The sequence below is a fragment of the Gymnoscopelus braueri genome, assembly GCF_963280865.1.
Source record: "Gymnoscopelus braueri genome assembly, contig: SCAFFOLD_521, whole genome shotgun sequence".
Classification (NCBI taxonomy): domain Eukaryota; kingdom Metazoa; phylum Chordata; class Actinopteri; order Myctophiformes; family Myctophidae; genus Gymnoscopelus; species Gymnoscopelus braueri.
The window spans coordinates 1-20,988 of record NW_027660805.1 but is presented as its reverse complement, the minus strand read 5'-3'; the positions used below and the strand labels follow the sequence as shown (position 1 = coordinate 20,988).

General features: G+C 40.9%; 1 protein-coding gene and 1 long non-coding RNA gene across 2 annotated transcripts; both read right to left on the bottom strand.

The window, feature by feature from the left end:
- Window positions 1-258: 258 nt before the first annotated feature.
- On the bottom strand, window positions 259-20,152 carry LOC308081169. Its single transcript, XR_013932803.1, has 3 exons — window positions 20,029-20,152; window positions 16,966-17,039; window positions 259-358 (listed from the first exon to the last, which is right to left on the bottom strand). It is a non-coding gene; the product is annotated as an uncharacterized lncRNA (long non-coding RNA).
- LOC308081168 (piggyBac transposable element-derived protein 4-like) lies at window positions 9,171-13,536 on the bottom strand (the record flags this gene model as incomplete). Its single annotated transcript, XM_080457562.1, has 7 exons — window positions 12,881-13,536; window positions 11,873-12,001; window positions 11,642-11,743; window positions 11,421-11,513; window positions 11,233-11,295; window positions 11,014-11,088; window positions 9,171-10,864 (listed from the first exon to the last, which is right to left on the bottom strand). The coding sequence occupies exons 1-7, from the start codon at window positions 13,281-13,283 to the stop codon at window positions 9,171-9,173; spliced, it is 2,559 nt and encodes an 852-aa protein (XP_080313688.1). The 5' UTR covers window positions 13,284-13,536.
- Window positions 20,153-20,988: the final 836 nt, after the last annotated feature.

The following is a 20,988-nucleotide window of genomic DNA, read 5'->3' as shown; positions in this document are numbered from 1 at the left end:
GCAGCGACATGAAGATACAAAGCTACAGTCTACCATTCCTTTTCAATGGAAGGCAGCGACATGAAGATACAAAGCTACAGTCTACCATTCACTTTCAATGGAAGGCAGCGACATGAAGATACAAAGCTACAGTCTACCATTCCTTTTCAATGGAAGGCAGCGACATGAAGATACAAAGCTACAGGCTTTTTCCCCCACAGGTTGGGACTGGCTGGTATTACATCTCACCTCTTAGCACTGAGAGGCTCCTCGGTCTCCACAGTGGTCACTTCTGGCTGGAAGCGGAAGTCCTCGATGTACGCCCCGAAGCGCTCGTGGAACCATCTGTGCGACCGTGCGTACAGGGTCTCCTGTTTGTCTGTGAGCACACAAGAGATCAAAATCCATGATTAATGATCTTTTAAAACAAAAGAGAACAAATGACAAACCAAGGTCCCATGTTGTTTTGTGTTTTGTGTGCGTGCATGTGTGTGTGTGTGCGTGTGTGCATGCGTGCGTGCGTGTGCGTGTAGTTTCTACCAGTGGTATAAAGTAACTAAGTACATGTACTCAAGCACTGTACTTAACACTTGGGGTGCCAGAGGTTTATTAAAATATTATACGTTGAGTGCCGGGATTTTTTACCATTTTTTAACCTTTTTCAAGTAGTCACAAAATATTTTCAGTGATCACCGTCCTCACGGTGATCCCCTCATTACACACATACAGGTCTCGTACAATCGGGGGGAAAAAAATTAAAAACATTCGGTAATCCGTTCCATAGTTGCAGCCAGTTGAAAATAATCAAAAATACATTGTAAAAAAAAAAAGTACACAGGAGCCGAGATACAGGCTTTTGAAGTCATAAGTTAACAAGGAAGTGGATTGGAGTCTAAATCTTCGAAAAATGATATCTCCTGGTGCTGTGAAGATAAAAAATAAAAAAAAGTTTTAAATTTTTTTCATATTTTTTTCCAAAAACGTAAATATACGTTTTTGGCACTCAGAGGGTGTATTTGCAAAAACGTATATATACGTTTTTGGCACCCAATGTGTTAAGTAACATTTTGAGGTATTTTTACTTTCTTCAGTATTTACTATTTTCAATACTTTTACTTCTACTCCACTACATCTCAGAGGCAAATATTGTACTCCACTACAATTCTATGAAAACTTTAGTTACTAGTTACTTTTAGATTATTATTGATTTTGATGATTATTACAAAACACACTATCCACTTCAGCCCTATATATATTTCGGCCATTTGAAAATAGCAGATCTTCAAGCTCACAATGCGTCGCATCGTGACGCATTGTGAGCTTGAAGATCATCTATTTTCAAAATATCTTTAATACATTTTTAACTTGTGAAATGGGGCATTCTGCACAATTAGTACTTTTACTTTTGGTACTTTAAGTATATTTTGATGCAGATACTTTTGTACTTTTACTCAAGTACCTTTTGAATACGGGACTTCTACTTGTGACAGAAGTCTATCTACATTGCAGTATTGATACTTTTACTTAAGTAAAACATGTGAGTGCTTTATCCACCACTGGTTTCTACTCCCTCCCGTTGTGACTGACTGACAGTGTGACTGAGTTCTTCTTGTCCTAGTCCAGTCTTCTTTGTCTTGTCCTGTGTTTTTTCTCTTTTCTCTTTATTTTCTCTTTCTTCGGACTGCACCCCCGGGCCTGTATAATAACTGGATGGGGGGGCGCGCTACAAATACCGAACCGATGACCTCTGACGTCTTTGGTACAATTGGCTGACAAAAGAACAGACCAAGACACTCTTGTCTAAAAATATATTTTTTAAGTCTATAAGTGCATCTACGCGTTGTGGCACAGCCTTCATTGTTTAGTCACCTTGGTGAAGGCTGTGTGCTACCACGCCTAGGGGGCACACATTTTTTGTATTCTTGCCATGCATTAGCCATTTCAATGAAGGCTATTACATTAGACCAGAGTGCCTTGGTCTATCCCTTTTTTGCTAGACCTGGAACACCTGGAAAGGTATACGTTGTTATACCTTTCAAGCTGTGTGTAGTTGTTACTATATACAATATATCTCATATTGTCGGGCAGAAACCAGCCAACTCCAAAATGTTAGTAGGTTTTGTTCATCATTGATAAGTACAGCTAAATGGACCTCCAAGCTCACAATGAGGTTGGAGGTCAAAAGGGGGTGGAGCCTTTATTGATGGTATAGTAGACTGACAGGAACTGGGGGGAGAGAGATGGGGAATGACACGCAGCAAAGGTCGTCGGGATCGGGATTCGCAAGGCCAGCGATACGGGCCATAACAACATTATTATTTAGTTTTTCAGATCAGGACGACACAAGGCACACAGGACGACACAATTTTATACAGTATTGCCCCAACGCTGGAAGTGGCCACTGCAAATTTGCAGACTGCCTTCAATAGGTTTCAATGGGCTCTAATTAACCTTAAGCTTGTTTTAAACTCCAACAAAACAAAATGCATGGTATTTACTAGGTCTCCAAATATAAATCCCTTTACTGGTATTTACACTCTTAAAGGCGAACAAATTGAGCTGGTCACATCTTATAAATACCTCTGCATTTGGCTAGATGCCAAACTCTCATTTAGGCTAAGGTTCATGTGGAGAACCTAATAAAAAAATTAAGAGGTCAAATTGGCTTCCTTTACAGAAACAGGTCCTGTTTTTTCTTTTACCAGCAGAAAGACTATTGTTCAATCTGTAATAATGTCTGTATTTGATTATGGGGATACACTGTAAATGCATGCTTCACTCTCCACACTGAAGCCTCTGGATGCAGTCTACCACAGTGCTTTGCGTTTTATTACTGGTGATGATTATCTCACCCATCACTGTATTTTATATGATAAAGTGGGTTGGCCATCTCTCGCAGTTCGTAGAGAGCAACATTGTATTTTATTTATTTATAAGGCCTTGTGTGGTAAACTTCCTTTATACCTATCCTCGCTTTTGGAACCAAAGGTTACTGGTCACTCAACACGTTCACAAACACACATTAGATATACCAGTCCACGTAAGAGCAGTGAACATGGAAAAACTGCATTCATGTATTATGCTCCACACAAATGGAACAAACTTCAGGACTCTCTGAAACTGGTGCGATTGGTCTCAATACAGACATTCAGGGTGCTTCTTGAGGACACACTACATAGTGACTGTACCTGTATCATGTAACACTGTTTATTTGCATCTGATTTTTAAATCTCTGTGTTGTTATCCATGTCCTCACTGTATTGTCTGATTCACCGCCTTTTGCGATCATTTCAATGTTGTTTTATGCTTCTTCTTTTCTTTTTTTGCTTTATTGTTAAAGTTGTGACATTGTATTGTGATTCAAATGTTTGTTATCAGGGCGTCCTTGAAAAAGAGAGCTTGCTCTCAATGGGTTTCCCTGAATAAATAAAGGAAAAAGAAAGAAAGAAAGAAGATTTTGTTGGGCTGCAAATTAGGGCTAGACCGATATATTGGCAAGGCGATATATCGAGCCAATATATGACATAGATATACAGTATTTCGGTCTGATATAAATGTATTTCTAATGCAGGGGTACGGAAACTCTTTTTTCCCCCCCAAAACATTGGTAATGTGTGGTTCAGGACTCTCCCAAATCGGGATCGGACTCCCAAAAATCTGGCATCGTCAGCATTATCGTCTCTGTCGGGTGTGAGCCTCATATTATGTCCAAAAGCTGTTACTTTTCAGGATTCAAATTCAAAAACAGTAAAAGTAGCAGATCGACAAGCTCAAGACGCGTCGCTTCACGCCGCGTTTCGAGCTTGCAGATCTGCTACTTTTGATGTTAAAATATGGAGATAAGAGCTTTCTGCCCGACAGAGACAAAATACTAAAACATACACCTTGTGTGATTTCTATAAACAACACTACGTAAGCACTAGCTAAGCTGGAGCAGGACACATGCCAGTGGGGATAATGTGTGTTGGTATTTTTTTTTAAATACAGCATTACATACAGCAAGTGGGGCGTCGGTCACTCAGATTACTGAATGTGACAGGATAGCAACCATGTAACAACCGCAGTGGTGGAAAGTAACTAAGTACATTTACTTAAGTACTATACTTAAGTACGATTTTGAGGTATTTGTACTTTACTTGAGTATTTCCAATTTCCAATACTTTTACTTCTACTCCACTACATCTCAGAGGCAAATATTGTACTTTTACTCCACTACAATTATTTGAAAACTTTAGTTACTAGTTACTTTGCAGATATAAATTATTACATATAAAACATACATTAACCACTTTAGCCCTATTTTATACCTAGGCTATTTGAAAATAGCAGATCTACAAGCTCACAACGCGTCGCATTGCGACGCGTTGTGAGCTTGTAGATCTGCTATTTTCAAACATTTTTGTACTTTTACTTTTGGTACTTTAAGTACATTTTGATACCAATACTTGTGTACTTTTACTCAAGTAGTTTTTTTATTCTGGACTTTTACTTGTAACAGAGTACTTCTGCATTGCAGTATTGATACTTTTTACTTAAGTAAAACATTTGAGTACTTTTTCTACCACTGAACAACCGTTTCCTTGATGGAAACTCCCCAATATTGTTAACACATTTTGGAAACACGCCATTGGGATACTAATCAAGATTGAGCTGCATGGTCCTCTTTGTATTGAAAATTGAAAGTGTTTTTGTTGGACTGTGCTGTAGGTAAAATAAGAGACGGTTTCCAAGGAAAGCTTCAATTTCTCACGTATGCTTTTCTGATCCCTTGGCATTGGAGGGACGATTGCTGTGTTGATTGGCTGGTCCGTTGTTAGGCCAACAGAGGATAGACTACATCCCATATGTCTGGAGGGACGATTGCTGTGTTGATTGGCTAGTTTGTTGTTATGCCAACAGAGGATAGACTACATCCCATATGTCTGGAGGGACGATTGCTGTGTGATTGGCTAGTTCGTGCTGTCGGGCAGAAACCGCTTAAATCTCCATATTCTAACTTTTTGTGTTTTTCTGTAAATTAACGCCATACTTGATCATACTAACAGTGTCACAACAAAAGCATCAAAAGTAGCAGATCTGCAGCGCGAAGCGACTCATTTTGAGCTTGCAGATTTGCTACTTTGGCTGTTTTTGAATTTGAATCCTGAGAAAGTAACCGTTTTGGACATACAATGTTTCCACCCGACAGAGATGATGTGTATGTTCTAGTCTAAGAGTCAGATTTCTTTCTCTGTTGTTTGCCGTTTCTAAATTGACTCTGCACAGCACTTTGTTAACTTTGTTTTGAAAAGCGTCACACAAATCAATTCAGTATCATTATCTTTATACACCAACCGACAGTGAGGATATCTCAGCAGCCTGTTGCTTAGCAGAGAGGGCTAATTACCCAGAGAGCAAATCAAACGCGGCAGCAGCACCTTAACTCATTGAGTGCCAATGACGTCGCAGACGTCACGTTTTTCATAAGCCCAGAGTGCCAATGACGTCTGAGACGTCATGAAAAAAAAAAAAAAAAAAAAAAAAAAAAACTCAAAAAAAAATCTTTTTTTTTTTTTTTTTTTTTTTTTTGAAAAAAAAGGTTCAGAACCCAAGATATGATGATTTGAAGATTTGCTGCTCCATTCACTTCTTGTTTAACTTTTTAACTGAAAAGGCTGTATCTCGGCTCCAAAGCACTTTTTTTTTACAATGTATTTTTGGCCTTGGCACAGGGGTGATATAGCCAGAAATATTTTTGGCACTGAATGAGTTAACAGCACAAATAGCAGTGTCTGTGCTGTGTGCCACGGTGCCCAATTAACCCATTTAGACCGGGAACGCATCTGTGTCATTTTTAGATTTCTTTGGCTATTAAAAAAATAGCAGATATACAAGCTTGTAAATCTGATATTATTTTTTTTAAGCGAACATTTGTAACTAAAATCTTTGCTTCTGTGGATTCTACAATGTCTTCTAAATCCTTTTTTTTCTTCTTTTTTCTTAAACATATTTTGCTATAATCAGTGGTTCTCAAACTTTTTTATGTCAAGGGCCCCAAAAATTATATGTATTTGGCCCGCGGACCCCCATATCAAAATATGTTGTTCCAGGGACCCCCCAGAATTAAATATTGGAGTTAAAAATGTTCGCTTAAAAAAAAAATATATATATATATCTATCTTCAAAAAATGGGAGATATACAAGCTCATAGCGCGGCACTCGGTGCAGCGCTATGAGCTTGTATATCTCCCATTTTTTTAATAGCCAAAGACATCTTAAAATGAGTCACTGTATACTTGCACCTAAATGAAAAAAGGCTTAAAATGTCCGCGTTGCTCCAGCGTTGATCTCTTCTGCATCTGTTTGTCACTGCCCCTGTGACACACCGGACTGGCCGTTTAAGGCTGAGGCGCAACGGTATAGAATCCCTTTGTTCACATCTTAAAAATGCCACAGATGCTTTTTCCCGCTCTTAACTCTTTGACTGCCAGAGTTTTTCAGTAAAGTGCCAGCCCAGTGCCAGAGATTCTGAGCATTTTCCCCCATCTTTGAAGGCTCACAAAACATGTTGTGTTTTGACTAAAATTACACAAAATATCTCAAAAGAGAGGTGTGGCTGTCTACTTTACCCGGGGAAAAAAGTGAGTTGCTAGCATGTACGGTTCCTTACTTATCAGCAGTTGAGTAGAGCTTGGTTTCAGCAAAATCAGCCCTTTTCAAATGGAAACCTGAGATAACTGGCTTTTAGTAAAAGATGCTCTCTGGAGCAGAAATCTCTCTGTAGCCTTTTATTTTTCTCCTCCGTGGTATCAGATATGTGAACCTTAGTTGTTATCAAACTAATTACAAAAAAAAAAAAAAAAAAAAAAAAAAAAAATCAAAGTCATTTTTTACAGAGTTTTACATTCAAAGATCAGTTGTGAAGTGTCAGCCCAGTGCATCTTTCAGTGCACTAAATCTATTGCATATCTGTTTGTGTCACAAATACTATATATATATATATACAAACACACACACACACACACACACACACACACACACACACACACACACACACACACACACACACACACACACACACACACACACACACACACACACACACACACACACACACACACACACACACACACACACTACATCAATGGCATGAAACAGTCTACAACATAGTAACATAGTAATTACAACATAGTAATTGGCAATATATATATATGGTGGTAATGATCTAGTGGTTATTATAAATCATAGCAGGGCCTGCAAAATAGTGTCCACAAAACCCAGGTAAAAAACTATGCATCACCATTTAGTTAGCCCGAAAATAGCCGATCTACAAGCTCACAACGCATCGCCTTGAACTTGTAGATCTGCCATCTTCAAAAGATTTGTATACATGACAGTTCTATTCAGTAGTGTACATGTTCTATTCAGTGAGCTGAGTAGTGTACCGAGTGGTACATTGCGTAAGTCATTCTTTACAGAGTTTTACATTCAAAGATCAGTTGTGAAGTGTCAGCCCAGTGCATCTTTCAGTGCACTAAATCTATTGCATATCTGTTTGTGTCACAAATACTATATATATACAAACACACACACACACACACACACACACACACACACACACACACACACACACACACACACACACACACACACACACACACACACACACACACACACACACACACACACACACACACACACACACACACACACACACACACACACACACACACACACACACACCCCCCCCCCCCCCCCAATGGCTTGAAACAGTCTACAACATAGTAATTGGCAATATATATATATGGTGGTAATGATGACATCTAGTGGTCATTATAAATCATAGCAGAGCCAGCAAAATAGTGTCTACAAAACATGCATCACCATTTAGTTAGCCCGAAAATAGCCGATCTACAAGCTCACAACGCATCGCCTTGAACTTGTAGATCTGCCATCTTCAAAAGATTTGTATACATGACAGTTCTATTCAGTGAGCTGAGTAGTGTACCGAGTGGTACATTGCATAAGTCATTTTTTACAGAGTTTTACATTCAAAGATCAGTTGTGAAGTGTCAGCCCAGTGCATCTTTCAGTGCACTAAATCTATTGCATATCTGTTTGTGTCACAAATACTATATATATATATATATATATATATAAACACACACTACATCAATGGCATGAAACAGTCTACAAAATAGCAATATATATATATATATATATATATGGTGGTAATGATGATATCTAGTGGTTATTATAAATCATAGCAGGGCCTACAAAATAGTGTCCACAAAACCCAGGTAAAAAACTATGCATCACCATTTAGTTCCCAGTATACATATAAAAAACAAAATACTATTCGAGGTTCAAGGTTTTACTTTATTGTTATCTTTTGTACAGGTAATGCATACAACTTTTTTTCCCCCAAGAGACATTGCCTTCGCTGCAGACCCTGGACCCCAGCATTAGATTAGATTCCCTGTATCCCGAGAGAAGACAGACTATGCACCCAATGCACACAAAATGAAGTGGAAACCGAGCTACACTTCCTAACCGTCTGTCCATTGTACCAAGACATCAGAGACACATACTTCCCACAGATTACAACCACACACGGAGATTTTGAAAAAATGACCAATGACAAAAAACTCCCATATCTGCTGGGCGAAGTAACAATGTGCCAACACAGCAGCAAGATTCGTGAGTTGCTGTGATAGGAGAAGGATATCAAACGGAACACAACCACCCTAAAGACTAATCATTGTGTATATTCCGGCACTATACCTGCACCCAGTGATCTTGGTACATAGAAATTGATCTATTGAAGATTCTGACTTTCAAATGTACATATTTTTTGTTTTGATTGTATTGTTGTATTGTGCTTTCTGCTTTGGCAATGTAAACCAATAAAGCCATTTGAATTGAATTGAATTGAAAGTTCCCTGCACACACTTTCCTGGGGCTGTCAAATGAGCTGTCAGTCATGTGTCACAGTCAGAGACAAAACATTGTACTTTTACTCCACTACATCTCAGAGACAAGCATTGTATTATTTGAAAACTTTAGTTACTATTACTCAACCCTATATACACTTGGCTATTTGAAAATAGCCGATCTACAAGCTCACAACGCATCGCCTTGAACTCGTAGATCTGCCATCTTCAAAAGATTTGTATACATGACAGTTCTATTCAGTAGCGTACATGTTCTATTCAGTGAGCTGAGTAGTGTACCGAGTGGTACGTTGCGTAACACTCTCCCGGGTGCAGGGGCACTTTGCAGCGTTTACAGAACCACCTCGTCTCGCTCCGGGCGCTGGATTTAATGCAAACCCTGCATCGCCTGCGTGGTCCCTTGCATTTGGGGGTGGGCGGGAGCTGTTCCAGTACATGGCCTGACAGGTTGGCCTCCATCCTGCACTGAGGGTCATGGAAGGGTACCCTTGGTGCCCTAGGAGCCTCTGCATGTGGAGGAGGCGCGCGTGGAGGAGGGGCCCTCCTTTCTTCCTCACCAGCTGGTCTCGGCCTGGTCCATGACTTTATCACACTTTGCATGAACGAGAGAAGACATTTGAACTCGCCCTGTGGATGTTTGGCCCTATAGATGACAAACGCATTGAACATGGCAATCTCAAACAAATAGGCTACAAATTTGTTTGTCCACTTTTGGGACTTTCTGATAAACGGGTAGTAGGTAATGTTCTGGTCCAGTCTATCAACCCCGTTCATGGACTTATTGTATGAAACAATACAAGAGGGCTTCGATTTATCCACTTGCACACTCGGATCACCCTTCTTCTTGCCTCTCTGCCACACTGTGACGTTCTCCCGCTCGTTCTGATGGAAAGTGGAGACCATTCTTACGATGCTCTTGTCCCGCCACGCCAAGACCATCACCTTGTCGTTATGCCTTGCAACGACATCCCCAACTCCCAGGTCAGCATTAGTGAGCTGTCGGATGAATTCAGGTTCGCCTCGGTTCAGTCTCAGTGTACCACAGACATGGGTCTTGAGAGTTAGAAGTTTGTCACACATGCCTACAGAGTTATAAAAGTTGTCCATAAACAATCTGTGGCCAGAACCGGCTAAGCCATCTAAAAGGAAGACCACTGTGTCAACCAAGGGAATATATTGTCCGCAGTATGGCCTCATATTGAAGCAATATCCATTCTCAGAGTCGCACAGGATATATGATTTTATGCCATATTTCACAGGTTTCTGGGGATTGTACACTTTGAAATTGAGCCGCCCACGAAACAACAGTGTACCTTCGTCAATGGAAATGTTTTGGTGTGGTTGGTACATGTCTCGAAATTTGGAGACAACGAAATCCAAAACTGGGCGGATTTTGAACATCTTGTCTTTTTCACCATTTTCTGGTACAACAATGGGAATGGAATTGTCAATGAAATGCAGGAATCTCCAAATAAGCTGAAACCTGTTTCGACTCATGGCTTTGCTGAAAAAGGGGGTCGCTATGATTTCCTCTGTAGACCAGTACATCTCCAGCTCCGGCTTATGGACAACAGCAGTGAGAAAATGTAGACCTAAGAATGTTTTCAGTTCGAACAGGTCAATAGGTTTCCATGCGTGATGTCTTCCATGAGGGAGAATGGTTTTGATGGCTGTTATGCACTGTTCTGCGTACAGGTTTGTCTGAATGACAATATGTTCCAGGAGCACATCATTCAGGAAAAGCTCCAGGAAGTCCACTGGCTCCACAGAGTCAAGAGCAGCAGCAGCACCGCGAGGTCCAGGGTCTGCAGTGAAGGGAATGCGTCTTGGAAAGAAGTCATTGTTTTCCTCCTTCCATGGATCTGCAGCTGGAACTCCACTGTTTCCGCCACGTCCTGCACCTCTACTATGACCGGCCCTGCCACGAGCTGCACCTCTGCTCTGTTTACGACCTGTAAATTATAGGAATACATAATTACTATTTACAATACATATTTTTTCATTTGTGTGGTAAGTGATGGATAATTAGCTTGCTTCGAGTATAAATATAAACTGTCACAGTCACAGTTTGAACTATTCAGCACAAAAACCTTTTTCTTACCTCTCTTTACACTGCCAACAGGTGGTACGGTAGATGACTCCTCCTCCTCCCCCTCACCTCTGCTCCGTTTGCGACCTGTAAATTATAGGAAGACATAATTACTATTTACAATACATATTTTTTCATTTGTGTGGTAAATGTAAAAAAAGTATAAATATAAATACTATTGTCTGTCAGTGTCACAGTTTGAACTATTCAGCACAAAAAAGTTTTTCTTACCTTTCTTGCCCCTGCCCAGAGGTGGTACGGTACATGACTCCTCCTCCCCCTCCATCTCCCCTTCTGAAATCACAGGAGTAAAATATAAAACAGTTTGGTCATTATTTACACTTCCAGCATGTCTCAGGCTGGGTCCATATACTTACATAGACTTATGATGTAAATGCTAAAAGGTAAAATGATAATACCTCCGCCAACTGCAGCATCAGCCCTGACAGAGGCCCTGGCAGTAGACCTGGCAGTAGACCTGGCACCAGCCAACTCCTCCTCCTCCTCATCATCTAAAACCACAGTGACATTTTGGTAGTTATAAATATGATCAAAATCATCATATGATTTTCACTCCCAGCATGTCTCAGGCTGGGTCCATAACTTATGATGTAAATGCTAAAAGGTAAAATGATAATACCTCCGCCAACTGCAGCATCAGCCCTGACAGAGGCCCTGCCACGAGCCCTGGCAGTAGCCATGGCACTGGCAGTAGACCTGGCACCAGCCAACTCCTCATCATCTAAAACCACAGTGACATTTTGGTAGTTATAAATATGATCAAAATCATCATATGATTTACACTCCCAGCATGTCTCAGGCTGGGTCCATGACTTATGATGTAAATGCTAAAAAGGTAAAATGATAATACCTCCACTACTGCCAACTCCAACACCAGCCCAGGCACCAGATCTGGTAGTAGCCCTTGAACTACTAGCCCTGGCACTAGCCCTGGCACTAGCCCGGGCAACAGCCAACTCCTCCTCCTCCTCCTCCTCATCTACAATTTACAATTTCACCATTTAGCAGATGCTCTTATTCCAAAGCTACTTACAATAAGCACACATCAAAAGATACAGTAGCCTACATAGGTTACCATGCATAGGTCACCACCCTTTGATGTACATCATCAAAGGTAAGTGAACATGCTTGTTGACAGAACCTCATGAAGATCTAAACATTGTTGTTGTTGTTGTTTTCATGACATGACCTTTTTTGTCAGGTCAGGTCTTTGATCTACTTTGTTGTTGACAGTAGTTCAAGCACATGCAGGGAGGGGGGCCCATGGCACCTGGTATATTCCCCCCTCCAAAAAAGCATTTTTATGGCCTGCTCAACATCCATGGCCCTGTTCATTTTTTCAGGGTAATGAAAACGTATTGCTTATTTTACTGTCCAATGACATGGGCCAAGCTATTATATATACATTTTGCTTTAGCATAGGACATCCAATGTACTATATTTCTGGTGTGAAACGGCATGAGGGACCCCCACAAAAAGACCATGCACCCAGGTCCATGTGACCCAGATCTATAACCGAACTTTTAGCAGATGCTGATGAACAATATATAAGGGATGAATGAATAAATAAACGCTTGCACACAGAGGGCTCCAACTTCGAGGTGTAATAAAACATAGCAGATCTACAAGCTCACAACGCGTCGCGTGTGAGCTTGTAGATCTGCTCACAAGGCGTCGCAAGCGACGCGTTGTAAGCTTGTAGATCTGCTATTTTCAAATTGTAGATTTTTATGCAACACACACACAGGATCGTTTTCTCTGGAGACCAGGCTACAGCGCCTGTGTGTGTAGGGTTTGAACATGAACAATATAAAGCAGATGAATGATAAGTAGGCCTATAAATGAATAAAGTTCTTACCACTGTCAAGGAAAGAACCTTTCCTCACTGGATCTGGTTCCTCTCGCATCGGACACCATTCATCCGCAGAATCCACGTCTGTGGCCAGTGTGGAGGTCTGTGAAGAATTGTACGGCGATTCAACGGCCTCTCTGCGGTGATCGGGGGGTACAATGGTGGTTCTGCTACTCCGACGTGGAGGTGTGTTGGTCCCAACACACACCGGTCCACTCTCGAGACGAACGTCATCCTCAGAGAGGTCGGAATCGGTCTCCGGTATAAGACTTTTTCTGTCGCAGAAATGCATAGTTTCCTCCAGGGTACACTGCCGCATGGAGACGTTAGCCGTGGCGGCGGCGGCCGACGAGCTACTGCTACGACCGGGGAGAGGACGTGGTTTGAGCTGCCTCTTAGCCCTCGGCATGGCTCTATCTACTAAATAAAACTAAACTACAAATAAACTATAAAAATACACTAAAGGCTACAATACAAAATACACTGATCTCCACCTCGCACCGCTCTCCTTCAAACTCCCTTCTCAGATCTCTTCTACATACACTAAACTAACTAAACAAATACTTTTTTTGTCTTTTTTTTTTTTTTTACAAACACAACAAACACAATCTGCTCTTCCCCTCCTCTTTCTGTCAACTCCCTTCACTATAAACTCAAATAAACTCACCGATCTGTCTTATCTCTCTCAAATTCTCTCTCTGTCTCCCAACTCTCTCTGTCTCAACTCTCTCCGTCTCTGCTCACTTCTCTCTGCTCAAAACACGTACCTACTCCCAACAGAGAACGCTGTTCCTGGGAGGCTTTTATGTGTTTTTGTTTTGATCACGTGATTTCTGGTTAACCGTTTGTGACCCAGACGAGTCAAAGACACCAAAAGATGCGGAAAGATGCCAGCTAGTTGAAGACCCCCGAACCCCCAAAACGCGTCAAACGCGTCAATGGCGTGGGTGGATTAAGTAGCAATTGACGCGTTTTCGAGTCAATGGCGTTCAAAGAGTTAATGGGTTAAGACGGCAGACAACAAGGTTATGTCCCATGGCTCTTCATGAGGAGACGCAATAAAACAGCATTTAAAATGCCAACACTGTATCTCTGACACACTGGCATGTGCTAGCAATTGCTGCCAAGAAGATTAGATTACAACTTAACCGAAGGTTAATAAGGTAATGTTGGGTGTTGTTCGAAACCACCGCGGTGCATATCCGGCTTTAACTATAGCACCTAGAGGTTCTCAAAGTAGTGGGGTCCATGGACCACGCCCCCCAGGGGTCCTTGAGGAGTTACGAGTCTGTAACTTCCGAGAGTGTACAAATGGAACCAAATGGGACACTCTCAGAGTTAGGGTTTTATCATGTATATATTGTGGCCCGCCAGAGATGGAAGCCGGGCGGGGAGGGTGATACAGATTCATACTTCTTCAAATGTTTCATGACTTTCATAAAGTCATTCAATGGGGGGGAAATAATTGGCACAACGACTGAAATTGGGGGGGGGGGGAAGAAAGGAAAAAAAATCAATTTAACTATTTGGCGATGCAACATAATCAGCCTCTGTTTAATCCCCAGTGAAGCGGGATTTTAGCAGCGAGATCCTTGATGTCACCACGGATGTCATCATGCAGCGTTGATTAATCACAGAACTCATAATAGCCACGCAGCTTAACGAGCAAAAAAATTTAATAAAAAATAAAAACGAGGTGCTTAACATGGCGAGATACGGCATCTATCCCGAGAGACTTATTTACCATTCCCAATGCAAAATTAGCAGTGGTGGAAGAAGTTCTTTTTACTCAAGTATTCTAATTTTGCTTGAGTAAAAGTACAAAAGTAATGGCATCAAAACTTAAAGTGCCAAAGTAAAAGTTCTCCTTTTTTTTTCAACGTTGTTTGAAAATAGCAGATCTACAAGCTTACAACGCGCTGTGAGCTTATAGATTGGCTATTTTGGAATAGCCTGAAGTATAACATAATGGCTTAAGTGGTTATTGCATATTGTAATAATAATCCAAATCTGCTAGTAACTAAAGTTTTCAAATAATTGTAGTGGAGTAAAAGTACAATATTTGCCTCTGAGATGTAGTGGAGTAGAGTATAAAGTATGACATTTTTTTTTTATAAAAATGGAAATACTCAAGTAAAAGTAAAAGCACCTCAAAACTGTTCTTAGGTACAGTTCTTGACTAAATGTACTTTCCACTAACGCAAATTTGGATGGCTTGCGAGTTCATGTCAAAATTGTGAGATACGGCTCGTGCGAGAGAAAAACAGACGTTAGTGAAGGAAAGAGATGAGGCGACAGAGAGATAAGAGACAGAAATACAGACGTGAGAGAAGGAAAGAGAGAGGAGTGGTGATGGAGAGAGCTGTAGGAACGAGAAAGTGGAGAGAGGGTGGGGGGGGGGGTACGAAAAAAGCGGTGACATACATCCGTCTACATTTTTGCAAATTAGAAACCGTCACAATTGCCATGCAGCGTGCTTCAAAAAGGTTGCCGGGGTTTGTTCATTATTCATAAAAGATCTCTCCGCTAGCTCCACAAGCCGCTGTCTGACAATGTAGTTTTCAGTTTTAACGAGACCCACTGCCATGGTAGCGTTAAAACCAAACGAAAAAAAAGAAGGGGAGGGGGGGGGTGTAATACAAATCAAGTTTCCTTGCAGAGCTTCTTAAAACTACTAACAAAAGAGACGTTCACCCATTAAGATCGAGAAAGCACCTGTTGTTTTAGATTTTAACCACCATTATTTTATACTTTGGGTATTAAAAAATAGTGTGTGTGTGTGTGTGTGTGTGTGTGTGTGTGTGTGTGTGTGTGTGTGTGTGTGTGTGTGTGTGTGTGTGTGTGTGTGTGTGTGTGTGTGTGTGTGTGTGATGTCTAAAGCCAGCAGAACAACAAGTGAAATTAATTAACCTACGATGATGAAATACATTAGTTAATTTTATTTCCTCCTTCAGGATTAAGTTACAGAAGTATCAGTTTTTTCTTTGTCATTTCTTCACCATTCATTTCCTTCTGAGAACCTGCAGGTGTAACTTATTTATCTGTGCCAGTTTCCCACCAGTTAACAGCAGTTATAATCAGTGGTGGACAGTAACGGAGTAAATGTACTTGAGAGTACTGTACTTTTCTTGAGTATTAGATTTTTTTTAGACTTATTACTCTTACTCGAGTACATTTTCAAGACAAATATTTTACTTTTACTCAAGTGCATTTCTATGCATTTCTATGAAGGCTGTAAAGTACTGAGTACACCCATTTCTTAAATCGTGAAAATGTGTGCAAATCCTAAACTTGTGATTGTTATTAGGGGTTGAACTTGCCTCCTCCATATTTTGGACTTCTTGCCTGGTTTTTGTGCATTCATGGTATTTGCTCTACAGGTATTTCTCCACTCTCCATTTTTATCTGAGAGTTTGGATTTGATTGTTGTCTTCCTTGTAAAATTTTTAATAAATTCCATATGAATTTCTTTGCATCATTGTAACTTTGTGTTCTCACTTCAATGACGTATGAGTATTCTTGTGTCATACTGAATGATGTCATTGACCACTGATCACCACAAGCTGTACCTCTTTGGACTAATCATTTGCTCAACCCTGATTGATTGATCCTGACCCAGTGGTGAATATGGCAGAGATAGAAAATAGAATATACATACAGAAAAAATAACGCACATCCTCCGTCTCTTGGTGCTGAGACAAACTGTAAGAACAGTATCATGAGAACAAAGCGGGGGCTCACAACTCAAATTGTGTATGCTCCAAGCTTTTTCTTTGCAACAAACAGCAGATGCAGGGCCTGACGTTTCAACCCTTTCGGCCTTTTTCAAGTATCTTGAAAAAGACAGAAAGGGTCGAAACGTCGTATCTGCTGTTTGTCACAAATAAAAAGCTTGGAGCATTCAAAAGTGAGTTGTGAGCCCCCGCTTTGTATATAGTAACTCAAACATGTTTGTTTGAATCATGCCTGAGGAAGGTCTTTCTCACAACACATTTTGAAGAATTACAACAACAAAGAAAGAAAAAAAAAATGAATACACATACAATGCCCAAAACAGGGTAACGCCAGGGTTCATGTTTTCTCCAGCTCACCTGTACCGTTGGCTGTTGTGGGGGATGAAGATGATGATGATGATTTGGGGGCTTGAGGAGGTGAATCTTCAGGTCTGAAACATGTAGACGATCACATTTGTTTCACTTGTTGTCAAGTCAACATTCACTTTGTTTTACTCATGATACACATCAGGCATGTCTGCATCTTTTCCATTTAAAACCAAATCACAGAGACGCATACTTTGAAGTAAAGTGATGCGTTACAGTGTTTCCCCTAGGTTTACTGCCTTGGGGGCTAGCCAGGGAAAACACGTAACCATTAACACATCCACCGCCAGAGGTTAATCTCATAATGTACTCACCAGTGCCAAGGTGTTTTTGTTGTTTTTTTGTTTTTTTCATGTCGCCATAGATCTTGTTAAAATCCTTAAGATTGAGCCGTGAACGGTCTGTTTACATCCGCGAGATCTCCCTGTATCTCCCAGTGAAGACCGCATGTCAAACGGAGTTCCATGATTGTAGTTAGAGCGGATTACGTTAAACAGTGAAATGCGAGGAGAAAAAACTACAGGAAGAGAATTGAGTTTCAGTTTCGTCTGTAGAATGGGAGCGGGCGTGATCGTCGAAACCGGATCCCAAATAATTCTATTTCCTGTCATCAAACCGGAAACGGAAGTGGATCAAAAAAATTCCGAAAGTGCACCCGGACCGCGCATGCGCGAAAAGACCGCAGCCCGTAGGACTACGGGCTCGGCGCTTAACCGTTGGATTTAACGGCCCGTAGAACTACGGGCCCGGCGGTAAAGGTGTTAACAACAGGTAACCGAGCACCAAAGTGAAATAATTACCACTTGACGGATACTACCACTCAATGTTAAAAGTCCGATGATTAAAGACTGTCCCCAATTATATCTGAATTAAACAATGTAAAAAAAATAAACAAAACTCAGCAGAGAGAGCAGAATGGCCATGAGACAGTTGTCAGATTTCCTTTCTTTTTATAATTCTCTGACATAAAGCAGTACTGTAGTATGGAAGGAAAACTCTGTCTCTCTCACACACACACACACACACACACACACACACACACACACACACACACACACACACACACACACACACACACACACACACACACACACACACACACACACACACACACACACACACACACAAGTATACTTGTGAGGACATAAACATTTTAGGACAGTCATTCTATGAAAACATTTTTAACCCTAAAGCAGAAGATAGCGGATCAAACTCTGAACCCCAAACCTCAACCTGAATCTTTTCCTAATTGTAAGCATAAGGGAACTTGCACCATGGTCTGTATTTTTCACCCAAAATTCGGTGCATGTAAAAAAAAAAAAAAACATTTGGCGGAGGTGTGGGGTCGTTTTGCACAATATATCAAAAATAATAATCTGTCACATTTAATGGAAGAACCTGGACAGGAGTAGAGCCGATGTTATTGTCATTGTGTGTGGTCCTTTTGTTGTTGTTATTATTGTGTGATTGTCTTGTAATGTTTAAAGTAATTGCCCATTTTGTTGTCTGTATTCCAATGTAATGTTGTAATGTTTGGAAAAATAAAAAATCAATAAATATATTGTTGGGGAAAAAAATACATTCGACTTCACGTTGTGTCAATCATGTTTACACATTGCCGAAATTATTGTCTGTCATAATTTTTTCGGACAGAGTTACTATTGATACTTTTACTTAACACATTGAGTGCCAGGGTCTTTTTAAAACAGGGTACAGTCGGTGCCTGGATTTTTAACCATTTTTGAACCTTTTTCAAGTAGTCACAAAATATTTTCAGTGATCACCGTCCTCAAGGTGACCCCCTCATTACACACATAGAGGTCTCGTACAATCGGGGGAAAAAAATTAAAAACATTAGGTAATCCGTTCCATAGTTGCAGCCAGTTGAAAATAGTCGAAAATAGTCAAAAATACATATTTTAGAAAAAAAGTACACAAGAGCCGAGATACAGGCTTTTGAAGTCATAAGTTAACCAGGAAGTGGATTGGAGTCTAAATCTTCGAAAAATGATATCTCCTGGTGCTGGGAAGGAAAAATAAATAACCGTTTTTGGCACTCAATGTGTTAAGTAAAAGATGTGAATACTTTTTCCACCACTGGTGGGAGTTCGGTACTCTATATACGTGTGTGTGTGTGTGTGTGTGTGTGTGTGTGTGTGTGTGTGTGTGTGTGTGTGTGTGTGTGTGTGTGTGTGTGTGTGTGTGTGTGTGTGTGTGTGTGTGTGTGTTGTTTAGGATCACAGGGGTGTTCTTTTTGATGTGGCTCCAGTATAGCAAAGCATCAAGCTTAGCTGGGCCGATGAAATAAAAGGACCGGTATGATCCCACAGCTCCTTGATCAGCAGGTGAAACTCTCCTTGTTCACAGCCATCTCCAAATATTATGGACCCAGTATTTCCTCTTTATTTTTGTGTTCAACAAGTGAAGAGGAGGACCACACAATCACCGTCACTGCTCGATGAGTGTTATTTCGTTCTGCAATATTCGCCGCAATTAATAGAATAATACGCGTCAGAGTCAGTGTGCAAGGTGGGTGTGTGCGTAGCGATTTTTGGCAGTGATATAAGTGATATTTTGGCATAGGGAAATACTGACTTCGGTCTGCAAGCTCCTTTAAAGGGCCATTTACACTGAGCACTATAACTATGAAAATATAGTCAAGTGGATGGCAGAGTTCACACCAACTATAAAAGAAAATACAATGGTGAACAATAGAGATATAGTTATAGTGCTCAGTGTGAATGGCACTTGACTCTTAAACATCTTGTTTAACCATAAAACCACTATTTCTCGCATGAGGACACAGGAAAATGGTCCTCACAACGTCTATTTAAAAACTTCTAGTATACTTGTGGGGACATTTTCCCCTCGCAAGTACAGTAATACAAGAACACACACACGCGCACACACCCACACACACACACACACACACAGCCTGTCTGCCCAAGGAGACAGCGTTGATTGAGTGTGCGAGGTCCTAAGCGTAACTGATGGGAATCGATAGCAGAGGACCCCTGTGGGCAGGGGGCGGGGGGGCTGTCGGGGGGGTCTTACCTGGGGGTTTTCAGCACTTCACTCATCTTCTGCTCCAGGTCTAGCCTCCTGGCTCGCTCCCTCTCAAGGTCCTGCTTCAGCGTGTCAATGTTGGTCTCCTCTCTGAGCTTCCTGAGCTCCTCCTCTGCAACACAGAACGGAAAGAATACGATACATGAGGATCAAATCCAACGTCAAACATAAGGAGTCTGATACGTGAGGATCCAATGGAAACGAAAACATAAGGAGTCCGAAACGTGAGGATCCAATAGAACCGAAAACATAAGGGAGTCCGATACGTGAGGATCCAATGGCAATATGGCAAACTGCATCGACTGCATCAAAAGGTGCTTTTTAGGCTCCCCCGACAGAGGACAGACACGGCTATTTAAAAACTCCCTTTGGTCCACATTCCATTAGGCTGCTGATTCAGCTAAAAGATGCAGGTCATGTGCAATGAATAGAGAAGTGCAATCAAACCATGCAATAATATTACAGAGTATGTTTTATGTTATGTTTTGGGGGATATATCGTTGCTGTCTGGCAGAAGCCTAGAAATGAATGACGTACTTCATCATATAAGAGTGTCGCACAAAGAATATTTAAGATAGCCGATCTACAAGACTCACGTCGTAGCGCACAGCGTTGTGAGCTTGTAGTTTGTTTTTTTTCCACTATTTAAACAAAAAAAAAATACTGTTTGGTTAGACTTACTCCAACAAGTGGTACCAGGGGCCATATTAATCTGCTGATTCAGTGCAGGTCATGTGCAATAAATAGGGAAGTGTAATCAAACCATGCAATAATATAGAGTATGTTTTATGTTATGGTGATATAAAATGTATATCGTCTCTGTTGGGTGGAAACCTCATATGTCCAAAACTGTTACAATTCAGGATTTAAATTCAAAAATAGCAAAAGTAGCAGATCGACAAGCTCAAAACGCGTCGTTTCGCGCCACGTTTCGAGCTAGAGTTACTT